At 42.7% G+C, this 15227-nt stretch overlaps 2 protein-coding genes across 2 annotated transcripts; one reads left to right on the plus strand and one right to left on the minus strand.

Moving 5' to 3' along the window:
• Nucleotides 1-705: 705 nt before the first annotated feature.
• Nucleotides 706-8053, plus strand: zgc:153115 (uncharacterized protein LOC768186 homolog). The gene is made up of 2 exons (XM_035171046.2): nt 706-1540; nt 3317-8053. Exons 1-2 carry the CDS (start codon nt 1048-1050, stop codon nt 3559-3561), a joined length of 738 nt encoding a protein of 245 aa, XP_035026937.1. The 5' UTR covers nt 706-1047; the 3' UTR covers nt 3562-8053.
• A 745-nt stretch (nt 8054-8798) lies between these two features.
• Nucleotides 8799-14628, minus strand: LOC118118133 (procollagen galactosyltransferase 2-like). The gene is made up of 12 exons (XM_035171047.2): nt 14376-14628; nt 13503-13613; nt 13260-13377; nt 12527-12661; nt 12205-12409; nt 11804-11923; nt 11433-11506; nt 11239-11345; nt 10189-10321; nt 9925-10052; nt 9618-9824; nt 8799-9480 (listed from the first exon to the last, which is right to left on the minus strand). The coding sequence occupies exons 1-12, from the start codon at nt 14588-14590 to the stop codon at nt 9195-9197; spliced, it is 1839 nt and encodes a 612-aa protein (XP_035026938.1). The 5' UTR covers nt 14591-14628; the 3' UTR covers nt 8799-9194.
• Between the last annotated feature and the right edge of the window lie 599 nt (nt 14629-15227).

Genomic DNA, 15227 nt, shown 5'->3' on the forward strand with positions numbered 1-15227 from the left:
GTTGAAGGAAGGAATCATCTCAGAGAAGAGAGACATCTAGCGTCTGTGTCTCTAATGAAAAAGTGGATATTTGAGGGGTTATCGTGGGACTCTGTTGGTCTGAAGGGTGAAACGACAAACTCCCTCCAGAACACAGCCATGTTGTGCAGCCTCTGACTGCAGCTCCATCGAAATCATCCAACACGCCTTTCATTTCATCTCAGGCTCCTCTCCTTCCCCCATCATTACTCGAGTTGCTCGCCACCTACTTTCCACCACGCACTCTCCGCCGCGGTCCACGCCCGAGCTGCCGACGTCAGCCACTGCGCGCTGCCGGCTCACGGTGCGTTCACGGACAGAGAAAAGTCGGATTTAAGAACGCTGCGTGCCTTCAACCCAACTTTAAGGTCACCACATTGTATTTGTTGTGTAGCTTCTTGTTTCATTTACGCAAAACTATGCTCAGTGTACAAGAATGCTGGGCGATTATACTTGTGAATTTTGCATCAACGTATGAAAGTAGTTCGACAGCTATTTTATAGTTTCTTTTTCTACGTCTGTTTTAGTTGTGACTTTCTTTTGGACTTTAAGTTAAACTCATGAATAATAAAACGACATTGAGGTAATTGCATCGACAGAATAAGCGCACTGGTGTGGTGGTTTCAGAAATGTAAACACATAAGCACCTCCTGCTCATTTGTTACTGACTGCGTGTGAACGCATCGTCAGTCGGGACCAGGGGGCGTAGGTTTGACCGGCAGCGGCTTCTCCGAGCATCAGACACAATGAACCGTCAGGCGGCGAGGCGCACACGCGTTGGCCCGGAGGAACTGACCCGGTTTTAGCCCGTTATCGTTTACATCCGCGCCTTTTCTTTGACTTACTGAGTCATTTCCTAACTACCGAGGCGCTGCATGGCGGTAACAGGGCTCCGCTGGACACGGTTGGATCGTCGAGTTTGATAAAAACGAGGTCGGGATCAGTCAACCGTTAGCCCCTCCTGGTGGATCTTTCTGGTTTTTTTGTTCTGTTTTACCGCTTAAAGTCAACAAAACCAGGCAGGGAACCATGTCGCTGACTGCCTCGTCTGATTATTTCGCCGCCGAGTGTCTGGTGTCGATATCCAGCGGTCCCGTCCTGCACCGACCCACCCCGGTCGCCCCCGCCAGCCTGCCCACCACGGCGGGCCTTCTCCCCGGGGAGACCGACGGGACGAGCGAGGACAGGGAGGTGCGGGAGACGCTGCGGCTGGAGGGGGCGAACATGATGGCGGTGGCCGGCATCCTCACCGACCTGCACGGCAAGTTCCGGCCCATGTCGGCCTACTCGGAGAGCAGCAACTCGTCATGTGGTGGGGAGAGCGGTTACACCACGTTGTCCGACCCCACCACCCCTACCATGACCCCCTCCGCCACCCCGGTGCCCGGGCAGCAGATGAGGGGAGGAGGAGGCGTGGGCCCCCCCCGGTCCCCGGTGAAGCGACACCAGTGCACTTTTGACGGATGCGACAGAGTTTACGGGAAATCGTCCCACCTGAAGGCGCACATCCGGACACACACAGGTACGGCCACAACAACACGCTCAGTCCACATGTCGCACACGCACACACACATCTGACCCTTGATTCTAAACTTTGTCCCCAGCCTCTGCTTTGTCACCCACATCGTTATTAACCATTAAATCAGATCATGGGTGGAAGCTCTTTTGTACTTCCCGGGATTAGCTAACAGCAGCGTGGCGGCGGCGGCAGTTCCCCCAATCCCCATTAACCGTCGACTTGGTTCAGTAACGTGGCCAAACAAAGAGGGAACGACAGAAAAACTCCCCTTCAGAGACTGTGACAAAGAAGTAAACTAACAAAAGAACTGGGCTGGACGTTAAAACCGGTGACGAAGGTCTTCCTCCCGGCCGCATTTGCATATGAAATGAACGTAAGACGAAACCTTAACGTCGGTGGCACAGAGTTCATTGTCGGACACAGCCTGTCCTGTTGATGGCGGTAGCAAGTGCTCGATGTGTGGCTGTGTAGCACATTAACTTCATGATCTCTGCCGATGAGCTGCAACTGACTGTATGTGTTGTCAAACCTCTTTAAAGGGATCTTGTACAAAAGATGCTCATCTACTTTTCATCAGTTTTTGGTGTTTAGCTGTGGAGGTGTCACTGAAAACTTGTCTCATAGCCCCCATTGTAAAGCCTGGTTTCAGCTGGAACCAAATCAGACTGCTATCAAAGCTCCAGCCCTGAGTAAAACGTGCGGGTGGTTTTCTTTCTCCCCTGCTGTAAAACGAGGGGAATCGGTGTGTTCAGGATCACTGAGCAGGCGCAGACGGATTAAGGGCAGGAAAGAAACTGTGGTGGGAACGCCCACAAAGTGTCCCTGCAACAAACAACGTGGCCCCGGCTTTGTGATCTTGAAAATGGCACCGAGCAGCATCCCACTCGCTCATCGTGGCTTGACTCATGTTGCCTGGCAGAGATTAAGGCTAGGAGTGGTTTAGGAAGACTAATCTGCAGGATCTAAATCCTAGATATGTTTTGACACGTATTTAACTATGACAAGATTACTTTTTTTTCCCCCCATAAAGGAAATGCAGGCAGTAGACTCGTCACTATCTTAAATGTAGTCAGTTAAACTTAATTCATTAAAATATTCATAGTGACCAAAAACAATCCTCACTCTGTCCTATGAAGTATAATGTTATTATTATCTATGAAGAACAACTTAAAACAGACTATAAACTGTTTGCATGTTGCCTTACACATTAATATAACAAAACATATCTTGCTTTGTAGTAACAGTTAAATACTATGCCCTGCTAATATTTAACGTATAGGAAGGATGAAATAATAAAATGGGCAACCCACCTATTACATAGGCATGAATTGGATTTCTTAGAACTTGTATTTTTGCTGATTAATTGATAAATTGGCAAATGGAAACTTAATTTTTCAAGCTCAAATGCCAAACACTCCCCAGTTTCAGACTTGTAGTTGTGAAGATAAGTTTTGTTTTGTTGTGTTGTGTCTTTTACGGTTTTGAAGACTGCAGACATTTTTAGGTAACATTTATTCTTGCACTGAATGATAAAAGCAACCTAGAAAAGACATATTAATTCATTAATGAAAATATTTGCACATTTTTGTGTATTGATGAAACTCTGCACTGTATAGGTGCTACACTGGGTTGCCAAGCATTCTCCCAACTGATACTGGCCTGCTTTCAGTCAAACACATCTGTTGCATGCTTGTAGTCATGGTGACTTGGTGGATTGTTATTTGTCACTGACATGGCAGTAAATGGTTGTCCCTGCTCTTTTCCTTCTCTGTGCTGCAGGTGAGAGGCCCTTCCCCTGCACCTGGCCCGACTGTGAGAAAAAGTTTGCCCGTTCCGATGAGCTCGCCCGCCACACCCGCACCCACACAGGAGAAAAGCGCTTCCTGTGCCCACTGTGCGACAAGCGCTTCATGCGCAGCGACCATCTGATCAAGCACGCCCGTCGCCATCCCGACTTCCAGCCCTCCATGTTGGGACGCAACAAGGGTACATCCTCTGCTTCCAGTCCGGCCCTGCACCATTAGGATGGTGCGTGTCTGGGTTTCCTGTGCACTGGGATCAGCAGCAGCACGGAAGCTTGCGGTGGTTTCAACTTAACCAGCTACAATCAGATCCACCGATAAGGATTTAGAAATACGGTGTTGTACTCCAAAATGCACACATACACACATTGTACACGAGTGAACACACAGAGCTGGAAGTGAGGAGCACGTAGCCTCATCTCTCCATCCACCCAGATGAGTCATGTGACCACTATCCACCTGCTCAACTTAACCAGGGTTGGTTTTCACGAATGTTCCAAATTTATGAGAACCAAGGATTTGTTTAAGAAATGTGTTTTTTGATTCCGCTTATCGTTTCCTGAGAGCAAAGTTTGGACTTTCTGCACTTCATTTACATGGCTGCTTACACATGGATCAAACCACGTGTATAATGTTTACAATATGGCAGACTGGAGCGAGTTTTTCAAGTGTAGCTACTCATCACAAAAGAATGAAATGAAGTGACATGAAACTACACAGTAATAAATACATGCAGGGGAGGGAAGTTAATCCAATATGATGACACATTTACTACAGAAAGGTGTAAAAATGCAGGGTGTTTCTAATGCTGTATTGTGACATAGTGAAATTAAACGGTGAAAACCTTTTATATGAAAAGAACTAGATGAGAGAGTCCGTTTTTGGTTTATCCCCTGAATTATACACCAGTAAAGTCAAGGTACTTCATCACATTGATGCAAAAAATCAGTAAAACCAGTTGTGCCACCCAGCTGTCGTGCTCATTGACTCGTAATGCCCGACTTTAAAGCCTCAAAGTGAAAATTGCAGCCATAAAAACCATTAACATTGTGCAACAGAATTATTTTTTCTTTTAACTAAGAACAAATCAAAAAAATAACTTCATTCATGACAGGTTTATGGCAGTTCAAACCTTATTTTCAACATACTTCGGTTTTCCTTCTCAATCAGGATTCGATAAGATTTGGAATCATTAAGCACCGACCCTAAATACAACCTCATTTCTCAAACAAACACTTTCACAAATTGCAGGGATTTTTCACGTTTTCTGTACAAATCTACACATTCATCAAAAGCCAAAACTTCTGTTTTCTCATGGTTTATTTCCTGGTTGTTGTGCTTTTAAGTACCATTTCTTTACCATGAGTAGCACAATATTGTGATGTTAGCTAGCGAGGCAGTGACTAGGAGCTTTTTAGCTTTTTTTGTAGCTTTGAGTTTTAGTGGTGACACATTCCTTAATTTTTTTATCGCATAACCATCATTGAGGTGATATTTGTCTATATATTTTTTTCTCGTGTATATTGAGTTTAATAGATCAAATATGACTTTTTTCCAGAAAGTGGGTCAGACTTCACTCTAGAAAAGCTGTATGCACGCCATCCTCAAGTTTAGATGAGTTATTCATGAAACGCTGACACATAATACACAGTAGTATTATCTCTAATACTGATGCAAATGTATATAAGCTTTAAGCTTTTAATGTAGAGACATGGTAATGCTACTAGCAGCAGATTTAATACATGTGATGAATTGTAGTCCTTATATTAGGGGTAACAGTATACGCTTGATAGGATGAGATTGCTTGTGAGTGTTGGTGTGTATTTTTTTTAGTAGATATTTTTTGTTAGTGGCTGAACTGGAGAATGTGTGTATGCAATTGTATGAAAATATTTAGGGACAAAAACATGACATTAGGTGAGCTTGATATTCGACTTTCCAAGTAAAGGCGTTCACCCCCGTGCTCAACAGGGGCGCGGGGAGCACATTTCAGGATCAGGTGTGCCGGGTTTTATTCACACAGTGTAAGTTTCAGCAGCAGTTAAAACAAAGTTTATAACTTCAAGTGCTGGAAAAATAATTCCCATTCTAACCCTGTGTGTGCGGGAATCAAATCTGGTATTAGAATTATTAAAGTAATTTAAACAAAGTCGGGGAAAGATGATACCACTAGAGCTTTATTGTGAAGGGCATTTTAACTTGTCGCTCAGGTGTAACTAACTTAAACAATGGCTCTGTGCAGTGAACCATTGAACCAGCGTTAACAAGACTTGTACAATACTTCTAAATGGAATGCAGCCGTTAATGTTATTACCATAGACTGCACAGAAAGATGGACGACATGATTGCGCCCCAAAAGTGAAGCCAAAGCGCCTCGATCCCCACCTGGTGGCTGGCTGCAGTATTGGTCATTAAGCACGCCACCTCCATCTTAGTGAGACATGGACCAAACAAACAAACAAAAAAAACATTCTCAAAGTTTGTTTCTGACATTTTAGATAGTTCTTATTACATTGATGTGTTTTCACATGCAAGTTTTCCCATTTAATTTGGTTTTAATTAGTTATTTTATGCAATCGAAATGAGGTGAAACATCTCGATGGATAGCTGAGCCTGACTCATGATTGGTCGAGCACGCGTGTTTACGATATTTTGCGTGTTTACGATATTTCGCCAGCACGGCTCCATCCCCTGACCGCCTTACTGCGCAGATTCTGGTGCGCAAGACTGCAGCGTTCACATCTTGGGCATTTTGGCTTCATTTCTGGATAGTGAGAGGAAGTGGAAATGTTTCGTTCATCTTTATATACAGTCTGTGGCTATTGCATTTGTGTTTGATACATTAAAATGGCCACTGTAATAAAGGTTTAGTTCTATACTGGGTCCAACAAAACTTGGCACCTAAATTAAATATTCCTTGTGGAGTAACATTTGACTGAATCAAGTAAACATCAAGTAAAGTAGACGTTTAAACCCATTTGAGCACATGCATTGTCCAGGTCCGAGTCTAGAGACGTTGAATCTTTTTTTATTTTCTTTTTTAATGTTTCCACACTGTTTGTCCAACTCGTGGACGTATTCCTTTATCTCAGTGAACAACAATTCTTCAGGAAAACTCTGAAAGCCTTAAACTATGTCATAACTACTTTGCACCATGTTTACAGTTGGATCATTGTATAGGTATATATATGCCCTCCTGCGGGCTCATCAGATACTCATTATGCAATATGGCACTTTTTCCTTACAGGTGTATTCGGTTGAATAGTGTAATGGCTTGCACTGTTACTATGCTTCTACAAGCAAGCACTGTGGAACTTTGCTGATGTCTCTAATAACTAATGGTTTGTAAAACTGCCTTCTTGTCCAAGTGCTTTAGAAAGCGTGATAAAAGAACTGAGTTGTTGTTTTTTTTGTTTTTGGTGTTTGCGTAGTCATCCAGGCCATCTTATGTTGAATTTGTTTTGATTAGGTTTTTTTAAATTATTTTTGTTTCTACAGACTTCATCATCACTCCCAGATCTGTTGACTTTGTTTCCTCCACACTTAAAAAGAACAACTTCAGGTGTCTTCCTCATTCATACTTCGAACCATCCTCATATCACCATTTCACTGTTGATCTGTTCATTTTAATACAAACTGTACTCATCCAAGTGAATACAAGGCTTTGACATTGTGTGCACATTTCCTCTGAGGTTTAATCTGTTGACGGTTTTTGGTCGCTGCTGGCAGTGACCTTGAACACATGGACTGTTTAACAAAGAATCACACACCTAATACCTACTTGTTTTCTACGAAATCTATCCTTCCATCTCTCCTCATTGATGGAAGTGTCTCTACACTCAGACTCTGTCCAGATCTCAAAGCTACAATATCACAAGAACAACATACCTCACGGATTTTTCCTTTTTTCTTTTCTTTGCGGTATCTGTGCAGCATCCATCCAACTTGTTTTTCAGAAATTCATATAAAGCCATCGAGCCTTGGGTTTCAGAAATGAGTTTTTATCAGCTAGATGGTCTGTAATGTGCCCATGTCTTTCCTGTTGTCTGTATATGCAACATTACTACTACCTGTGTAGCAGCAGAATTTCCTTCTCCCTGCCTCAGTGACATTCTGTTGTTAGTTGACAGTGGTAAATGAATCTGCTGGATAAATCCTGCACCGCAGCCTCTGTCTGTAAAGCTCAGCAGCTGCTTGGTTTGCCAAGGGAAAGACTCGCTGCTGGCTGCAGGACAGAGGCTGAAAATGTAAAAAGTAGACCGTCACTTCACTGCAGATATCAATTGAACGAGCTCAGTCCAAATCTATTTGTTCATATCACTGAAAGTGGCTTGATGACAGACGAGCATTATCCACTTTGGATTTTACTTTTTGCTGCGCTGCCTTGCTGAGAAAAAAAACCCACGATGATTTCTCTCGTCACCACACTAATTCAGATATGCACATTGTACAGAAACTGATGTTTTTTTAAATTGATGCCTAATTTTTACATTAATGTAATTTTTAAAAGAAATCCTCTTATCAAAGCTTTAGTTAAGGTGAATAGGAGGAGCTGTGGAACTAAATAATTGCTGCAACAAGCTGTTTTGATATTTATATTCTCAGGTGTCTAAAATTTTGAGCATTGGACTTTCAAAAATATCCTTTGCAACACCGAAGTACAAGCATGTTTTATATCTTTTGTTATGCTGATTAATTTATTACAAAAAAAGTATCATTTGTGTGGTTTAATTATTCTTTTCATTACTCACTTTGTGATATGGAACAATACTAATATGAAATGGTTCCATTGTTTGCTTGACATGAAAATTCCAGTGCTTTTTTTTTTTTTTTTTAAATAAAAATCCTTAAGTTGACTGCTGTGTTTCCTCTGGTCATTGAAGGTACATCAAACGTGTCAGCCATAACAACATATGGACAGGAATATATATTTGAGGAATAATAGCTCAGCTGATTTCACTTGTCCAAAACATGTTTTTTTGAGAAGCATAATGTCATTACTGTTACAGAAAATTACATTCTGACCCATTGATGCACCTCAGGCTTTGTAACTAGTGAGAAGTGGCTGAGCTGTAGTTTTGGATTTATGTCTCTATCTAAGGCTCGTCTCTGAAAGATGCTGGTTCTGCTCTTTTTCCTTAGAATTGCATATTGCTCGGTTTCTTATAATAATGTGAAAGGTTTCTATTTTAACAAGATCCTTTTTATAGGGGAACAAGACATTTTTACATTAATGCAGCTTTCACTGGTGCGGTTCTCTGACTTCTTCTCACAGTCCGAATACATGCAGGTCAGGTTATTTGGCAGCACTAAATTGTGATTGATTGGTGACTTGTCCAGAATCTACGCTGCCTCTCACCGGATGGATGGACGGATTAATCGATATTTCAAATACCCTGTCAAAATGTGAATCTTTTTTTCAATGATGGTAGCATTATGATGACGTACCTGCCTGTAGATATTATGAACGGGTGTATTCCTGGACTTAATATTCCAAATCTATTGAAATGTTTGCCACGGTCTTTACAGCTTGTCTTGGTGAGTATAAGGCAACTACCTTAGGCTGAAAAACCTGACTGTGGGTTAGTTTGTAAATCTGCACCAATTTAGTCCGATATCACCTGAAATGATCACGACTTCAAGTTGAGTCCTCAAGAAGATACTTGAGCTAAAATGGAAATGTTTAGACTTTTTGGGGGGGATTGAGTTTTATCAAATGACCCAATTGGGACCAGATGGTATTTTATCTTTAAACAAACCACTTGCACAGAGAGGGTGGGTAGATGAGATCAGCAGCCCCCTGTTCCCTCTTGTTGTTCAACTGGCCTGGCTTTGTGCCATGACATGTGTCTCCCTCAGAGTTCATCTCTGTTTCCACTATCAGAGAGGGGAGGCCCGCCACCACGTGCAGGTTGAGAAACCACATGTGGAAACCCAGGCCCCGCAGCTTCCTGCTCACGCCTGTGTTTGGCCCCGTCCCTGTCCCAGTCTGTCTCCACTTCCTCGTCGTCCCAGATGGTGGACGTCTCGGTGTCGCTGAGGTAGCCGGGCTCCCCTGTGTAGTGTGTGGGGAAGAGCAAGAGAGGCTCCACGGAAAACGCTCTCAGCTCCCTCTGCTCAAAATGCTGCTTGTACTCATCTCTGAGGAGAGAAGGAAGTGGGCATGTTTGAAAATGATGAACGAGGCCGTTTCACTTCACTGTAGACTCGACTACAAGAGGCTCTTACTGTCATTCAAAGTTTAACATTTGATCGTACAAACAGTACATGAGACTCACTTGGGGTGTTTGTTGAACATGATGGGTAGGAACTCATCCACAGGAAGCATTTTGTGCAGGGGTTTGGCCTGCAGGAGCTTTTGGGCCCCCTGCAGGGACAGGACGTAACCCAGAGTCCAGTAGGAGTAACCAGGGTGCACGAGGTTACTCACTCCCTTCACCCAGCTCTCTGGCTCCTTCACTTGTAGCCGTTTACGACCCACATAACTTCAGGGAGACAGGTCAGTGAGTGATAAAAAGATATTCCAAAAGTCCTTATCTGCACAATTATCTGTAATAGTAACATGCAGAATACGAATTCACTTACATCAGGTCCCAGTCCAGTCCCACTGTCATCACATTGTCCATAATGGCCTCCAGCCTGCTTCGAAATCTGGCCTCAAATCTCACATCATCCTCCAGCAGAAGCACATGCTGCAGTTTCTGCTGCACCACCTAGGGGGCGACACATAGCAGCCATCATCATCAACAGCTTATTATGTCCATACTGCCTCATTAGTACCAACTCCTCGGCATTGTCTGTGAACTGAGCTGCGCTGAGGAGTGTGTCGTGCACAGTGTGTATTCGTACCTGCTTCCAGATGTTGTAGTGACTGAGGAAGCAGCCGATCTCTCCTCTGGTCAGCACACGCTCTGAGTACGGGTCCTTGTACCCAGGCAGCATGTCGATGCCCATGGCCTGCAGCTGAGAGGAGTTCAAGGCTCTGTGTGTGGAAAACATATATGTATATACAAATAGATGTCATCAGTGTAAGACAGGGAAAAGATTCCTGACCAGTGGAGCCTTGTTTATTTAATGCTAAAGACACAAAATCCCACTATTAAAGATACTTGCATCTTTACAAACAGAAATTATGATTAAATTCTCACATTATAAGTCACATTTCTACTAAGTGGCGAGAGAGGCATCCCATTCCTTTCCATTCTGAGTAATTATACTGATAGACCACAGTATATATTTAATCTATTACAACAGCCCTGGATTTGAAACTTTAGTCAAGTACCAAAGTATTAGTAGTTTTTATTTGAATATATATCACATATGTATAAACACCATGTTACTTTTGAAGATGGTCAAGGTGGAACATGTATTTTTATTTAATTTCTATACTGTTGAGAATTTGTTCATAGAAAACATCAGATTTTAGAGTCTTGTGAAAAGTAACTGACTGTGTATTCAATGCATTGCCGTAAATATTTCCCTGTTGAATGTGGACAGATGCATAAAATAGCATGCATAAAAAGTACAAGTGCAAGTACTACAAACTTGTACATCATTATAGAGCTTGCCACTGATCACTAGTTACTTTGAAGATTAAAAATATGCATAGAAAATAGACTATGCTGCATTTTTATACAATAAACTACACCCAAACAAGCTACAATATCGATTATATATATATATATATTAATAATAATATAATCAGATGTTACATATACATGTAACACTCTGAGAGACCGTTCTAAGTAGTAGTACAACTTTTATATTTGATACTTTTTAATGACGATTCTTTACTCCCTGCGACTGTTACATTGAGTATTTCTACACGGTCTTAACTCTTATTGGTGAATCCCACTTCCACCACACTGCGTACAGAGAGCAGTTACTGTTTGGTCATACTTGCCATCCACGGCCTCTGTCAGTGTGGCATTGATGCCGAGGACGGCCAGAGAACTCCACATCCTGTCCCGTCGGTCTGAGCGACGTTTCAAATTGATCAGAAAGATCTGGAGGTGGAGGAGCAGAGTGAAGAGACCGTTCACTCACACAGCAACAACTCTGACACATCTGCTCAACTGAAACTGAATCTGCACCTCATCAAACCCCATCTTTCCCGGTTCTTTAGGTGCGATGTGAACGTACTGGGAAGGCTCCATGGTGTAGTCAACTGGAAAGACACACACACACACATTTAATCTCCACTTTACATGATTATCTACATTTTGTTTCAGGGGGGATTTCTTTGTCAGGGGATTTCTCAGGGAGTTTCTGAGTTCAACACCTAGCTAATGTGAAACTCAAAGAAGAGGAGGAGAGAGTGAAATGAGAGGCGGTGGCCTTTAACAGAGGAGTGAGACATGTGTCAGGACTGTGAGAGCGAAAAAGACCAAATATGCTCACACAGACCAGAGAAACGATGAGCAAAGACTGAGATCCCTCAAATTCTCAGTTAGAGAGAACGTACTCAGTGCCTCTGTCAGCGTGTGGGTAAAACTCTCCTCTTCCTCCTCCAGGGTCTGATCTTGTGTGAGGGGCACTGGTAAATATCCATAATGGTCCCTGTTGCACACGTGCATCTGGACGCCTGCGACAGAAACAGACATCATCAGGACTCAGTGTAAAAGATCTTCTTTATCATTTCTAAAGCAGTGGCAGCAGAGGTGGATCTAGGATTTCTATATCGGGGGCCATATAATAGGCCCAAGTTTACACAGCGGGGCCTATTATATGTCCCTCTCCACAAAATGTCATGGAAATTGAGAAGATTTTTTCGTAATCCTGCCAAATATCTGCCAAACAATCATAGAAGAAAACATAACCTCCTCGGTAGGGGGTAATTAAAAACCATTTAGACAAAGGTCTGACCTGCTTGCTTGGCAGAGAAAGCGAAGGCCATGATGTCGTCTAGATGATAGTGGTACTCCGGGTGAGGAGGGTGGAAGGTCAGTGCTCGACTGGCTCTGCGCCTCAAGTCCAGCAGGTAGGTGGAGTGCACCATGGGAACTGCAAAGCAGCCCCGCCGCTCCCCTTTACAGATGGGAATGTACTCAGGGGTTCGCCTGTAGTATCCCTATGTGGGTATATCGAGAATTTTATAGTTTTTATAGTTTTAAAGTTTTGGTCATTGCTTTGAGTGTTGTGGAATCTGCCATGTTGTGTGTGTGTGTAGGTCTCTAACAAACTGTACCTGAGGAGTCATGCCACACCAGAAGTTGGAGTAAAGACTTCTTGATTCCAACATGGGAGCAACAATAGTTTGATTCTCCGCCATCATGTCAGACAGCACGTGGCGGTTTGTCAGCAAGTTGTCACTGTCCACAAACTGAGGGACAAAGACATAACACACTGTAGACGCCTGAAACACCAGACCCTGTGACAGTGGATCAATTCTCTGAACAAGCTAATACATTTTTCTTTAGCTGCTTTCACACATGCACTGAACTCCGGACATTTTCCTGAAATTTACCGGAGGGGCTGTTTGGTAGAAAGTGAATCAGCTGCTCCGGACATTTTCCCGAACATTTCCTGCCAACTTAAATATCAGAATGGGCATGTTGAATAAGTTTCTAACACGCGACAGAGGCAAAACTGAAATGAAAAACAAAAGGAATACAAATATCTCTGGTGTCTGAGAAGAAACAGACGAAGATGCCAACTTGGAAAGACGAGATTCGAGAGCTTTTGGATATAAGGCCCAACGCTTGTGATAAACACTGAGATTTTCGAAGCTGAGTTTATACATCGTGTCCTACTCAGACATCACCCCTCACCTATTGTTCGGCATATTTCGCTGAGCACGTCTGACCCACACAATCTCCTGCTGTGTTCCTCATATGTGAAAGGCCCAGTCCGGAAAATGTGCAGGGACAATTTTCTGCACATTTTCTGGAGTTCATGTCTTGGGGTCTCTAATGTCTCACCAGTATGTAGTCAGTCCACAGTCGTCTGGCAGCTCCGAGCGCTGCCTGCTTTAGCTTCATTACATGGATGAAGCGAGAGTCGCTCCAGTGTTTTGGACCCTGCTCGTCTGCATAAGAGCTGAGAGGAGAAAGAGAATAATGAAATGAATCTGTCAGCATGAGACGATCAGAGGAGGTCTGCCTCACTACCACTTCATTAGATCCCTGATGAAACAGTATCAGGATGTAGGATGATTGAATCACCTTGGTTGTCCTGCTGGTCTCCAGTCCACTGAGTGGTACATGTGCTGGACTCGTCTGATCCATTCTTGCAGGATGGCTGTGCTGTTGTCCACACTGTGGTCACACGCCGCCCTGACAACACACAGTACCACAGTATTACTCTCCATCCTTCATTATTTCCTTCTTTTTCTCTTTCTTTTTTTATAACTTTCTTTCATTCCCTTGTTTGTTCTTTCCACCTCCAGTCTTTCCTCCTATCCTTCCTTATTTCTGTCTTTGTTTCTTTCTTTCCTTCCTTCTTTTTCTTCTTTCCACATGCCTGTCTTTCCTTCCATCTTTCCTTCTTTCCAGCTTTCTTTCTTTCTTTCCTTCCATCCTTCTTTCCTTCTTTCCTTCCTTTTTTTCTTCTTTCTATCTGCCTGTCCTTCCTTCTATCCTTCCTTATTTCGGTCTTTCTTTCTTTCCTTCCTTCCTTCCTTCTTTTCTTTTTCCACCTGCCTGTCTTTCCTTACATCTTTCCTTACTTCCATCTTTCTTTCTTTCCTTCCATCCTTCTTTCTTCTTTTCATTTGCCTGTCTTTCTTTCTTTCTTTTATTCTTTCCATCTGCCTGTCTTTCCTTCCATCCTTCTTTCTTTCTTTCTTTCTTTCTTTCTTTCTTTCTTTCCTTCCTTACGTCCACCTGTCTTTCCTTCCATCCCTTCTTCCTTTCTTTCTTTCTGTCTGCCTGTCTTTCCTTCCTTCTTCCTTTCTCACTTTCTTTTTTCTTATATATATCAAATATCAACAATGACATTCACATAATGCCTAAAATCTGTGGTAATATCACTTTTCCTGAATTCCATTCCCCATATTTGAAAGAAGTGATAAATGCACCAAATAAAGTTAACAGTACCAGATGGCGATTCGCTCCTTCGGATAGTCCAGTCTGTCGATGCATCCCAGGAAGTGAGGGAGGCTGTGCTGTGTGTTGCGAGCGAGGATGGTGATCAGCACTGTGGGTTTCAGTAGGGAGGACTCAGGGAGGTGATCAGCTGGGGTCTCCTCTGTGCCAGTGAGCAGCAAGAGAAGGACAATCAATAATCGGAATCCCACTAATTCAGGAGGCATATTTCCAGCAAGCAGGACACCTTCATGTCCCTGTAGAGTCAGACTGGTGCAACTGAGAGTGGAGAGACTCTCACACACATGGTAAAACACAAACACACACAGTCAACGAGAGAGAGAGAGAGAGAGAGAGAGAGAGAGAGAGAGAGAGAGAGAGTGGGTGTCCAGATGATGAGAAACAGTCTGTTTGATTTAGTGAATATTTCACATCATGGTAACATTCTGTGACTCACATAGATGAATGGAAAGTGATGTCTATAGTGTCGACTCATTAATCAGACCTCAAAGTCTATTTATTAACATGATCTTCATATCTTTCGTGACCACAATTTGCACAGTTGTCATGACGATTTTCAAACTATTCATGGACTTCTTTCCCATGTTGGCTCCAAAAAATGTAAACCTTGTATATATCAAACAGAGATATACATGGTGAACCTGTTTTTCTATTATTTCGTTTTTTCTTCTATTTACTTACGCTGTTGAAGTGAATTCATAAATAATAGAATATAACTTTTGACAGGCTTCACCAGTGATCTATATCTTGTTTCAAAGTCTTTGCAACATTTCATATAAATTTCGAGTGTGGAAATGTAAAATGAGTTGACTTGATTTTTATTTTTCAAAACGACAAAAAACG

The sequence above is a fragment of the Hippoglossus stenolepis genome, chromosome 11 (genome assembly GCF_022539355.2).
Source record: "Hippoglossus stenolepis isolate QCI-W04-F060 chromosome 11, HSTE1.2, whole genome shotgun sequence".
NCBI classification, from domain to species: Eukaryota; Metazoa; Chordata; class Actinopteri; order Pleuronectiformes; family Pleuronectidae; genus Hippoglossus; species Hippoglossus stenolepis.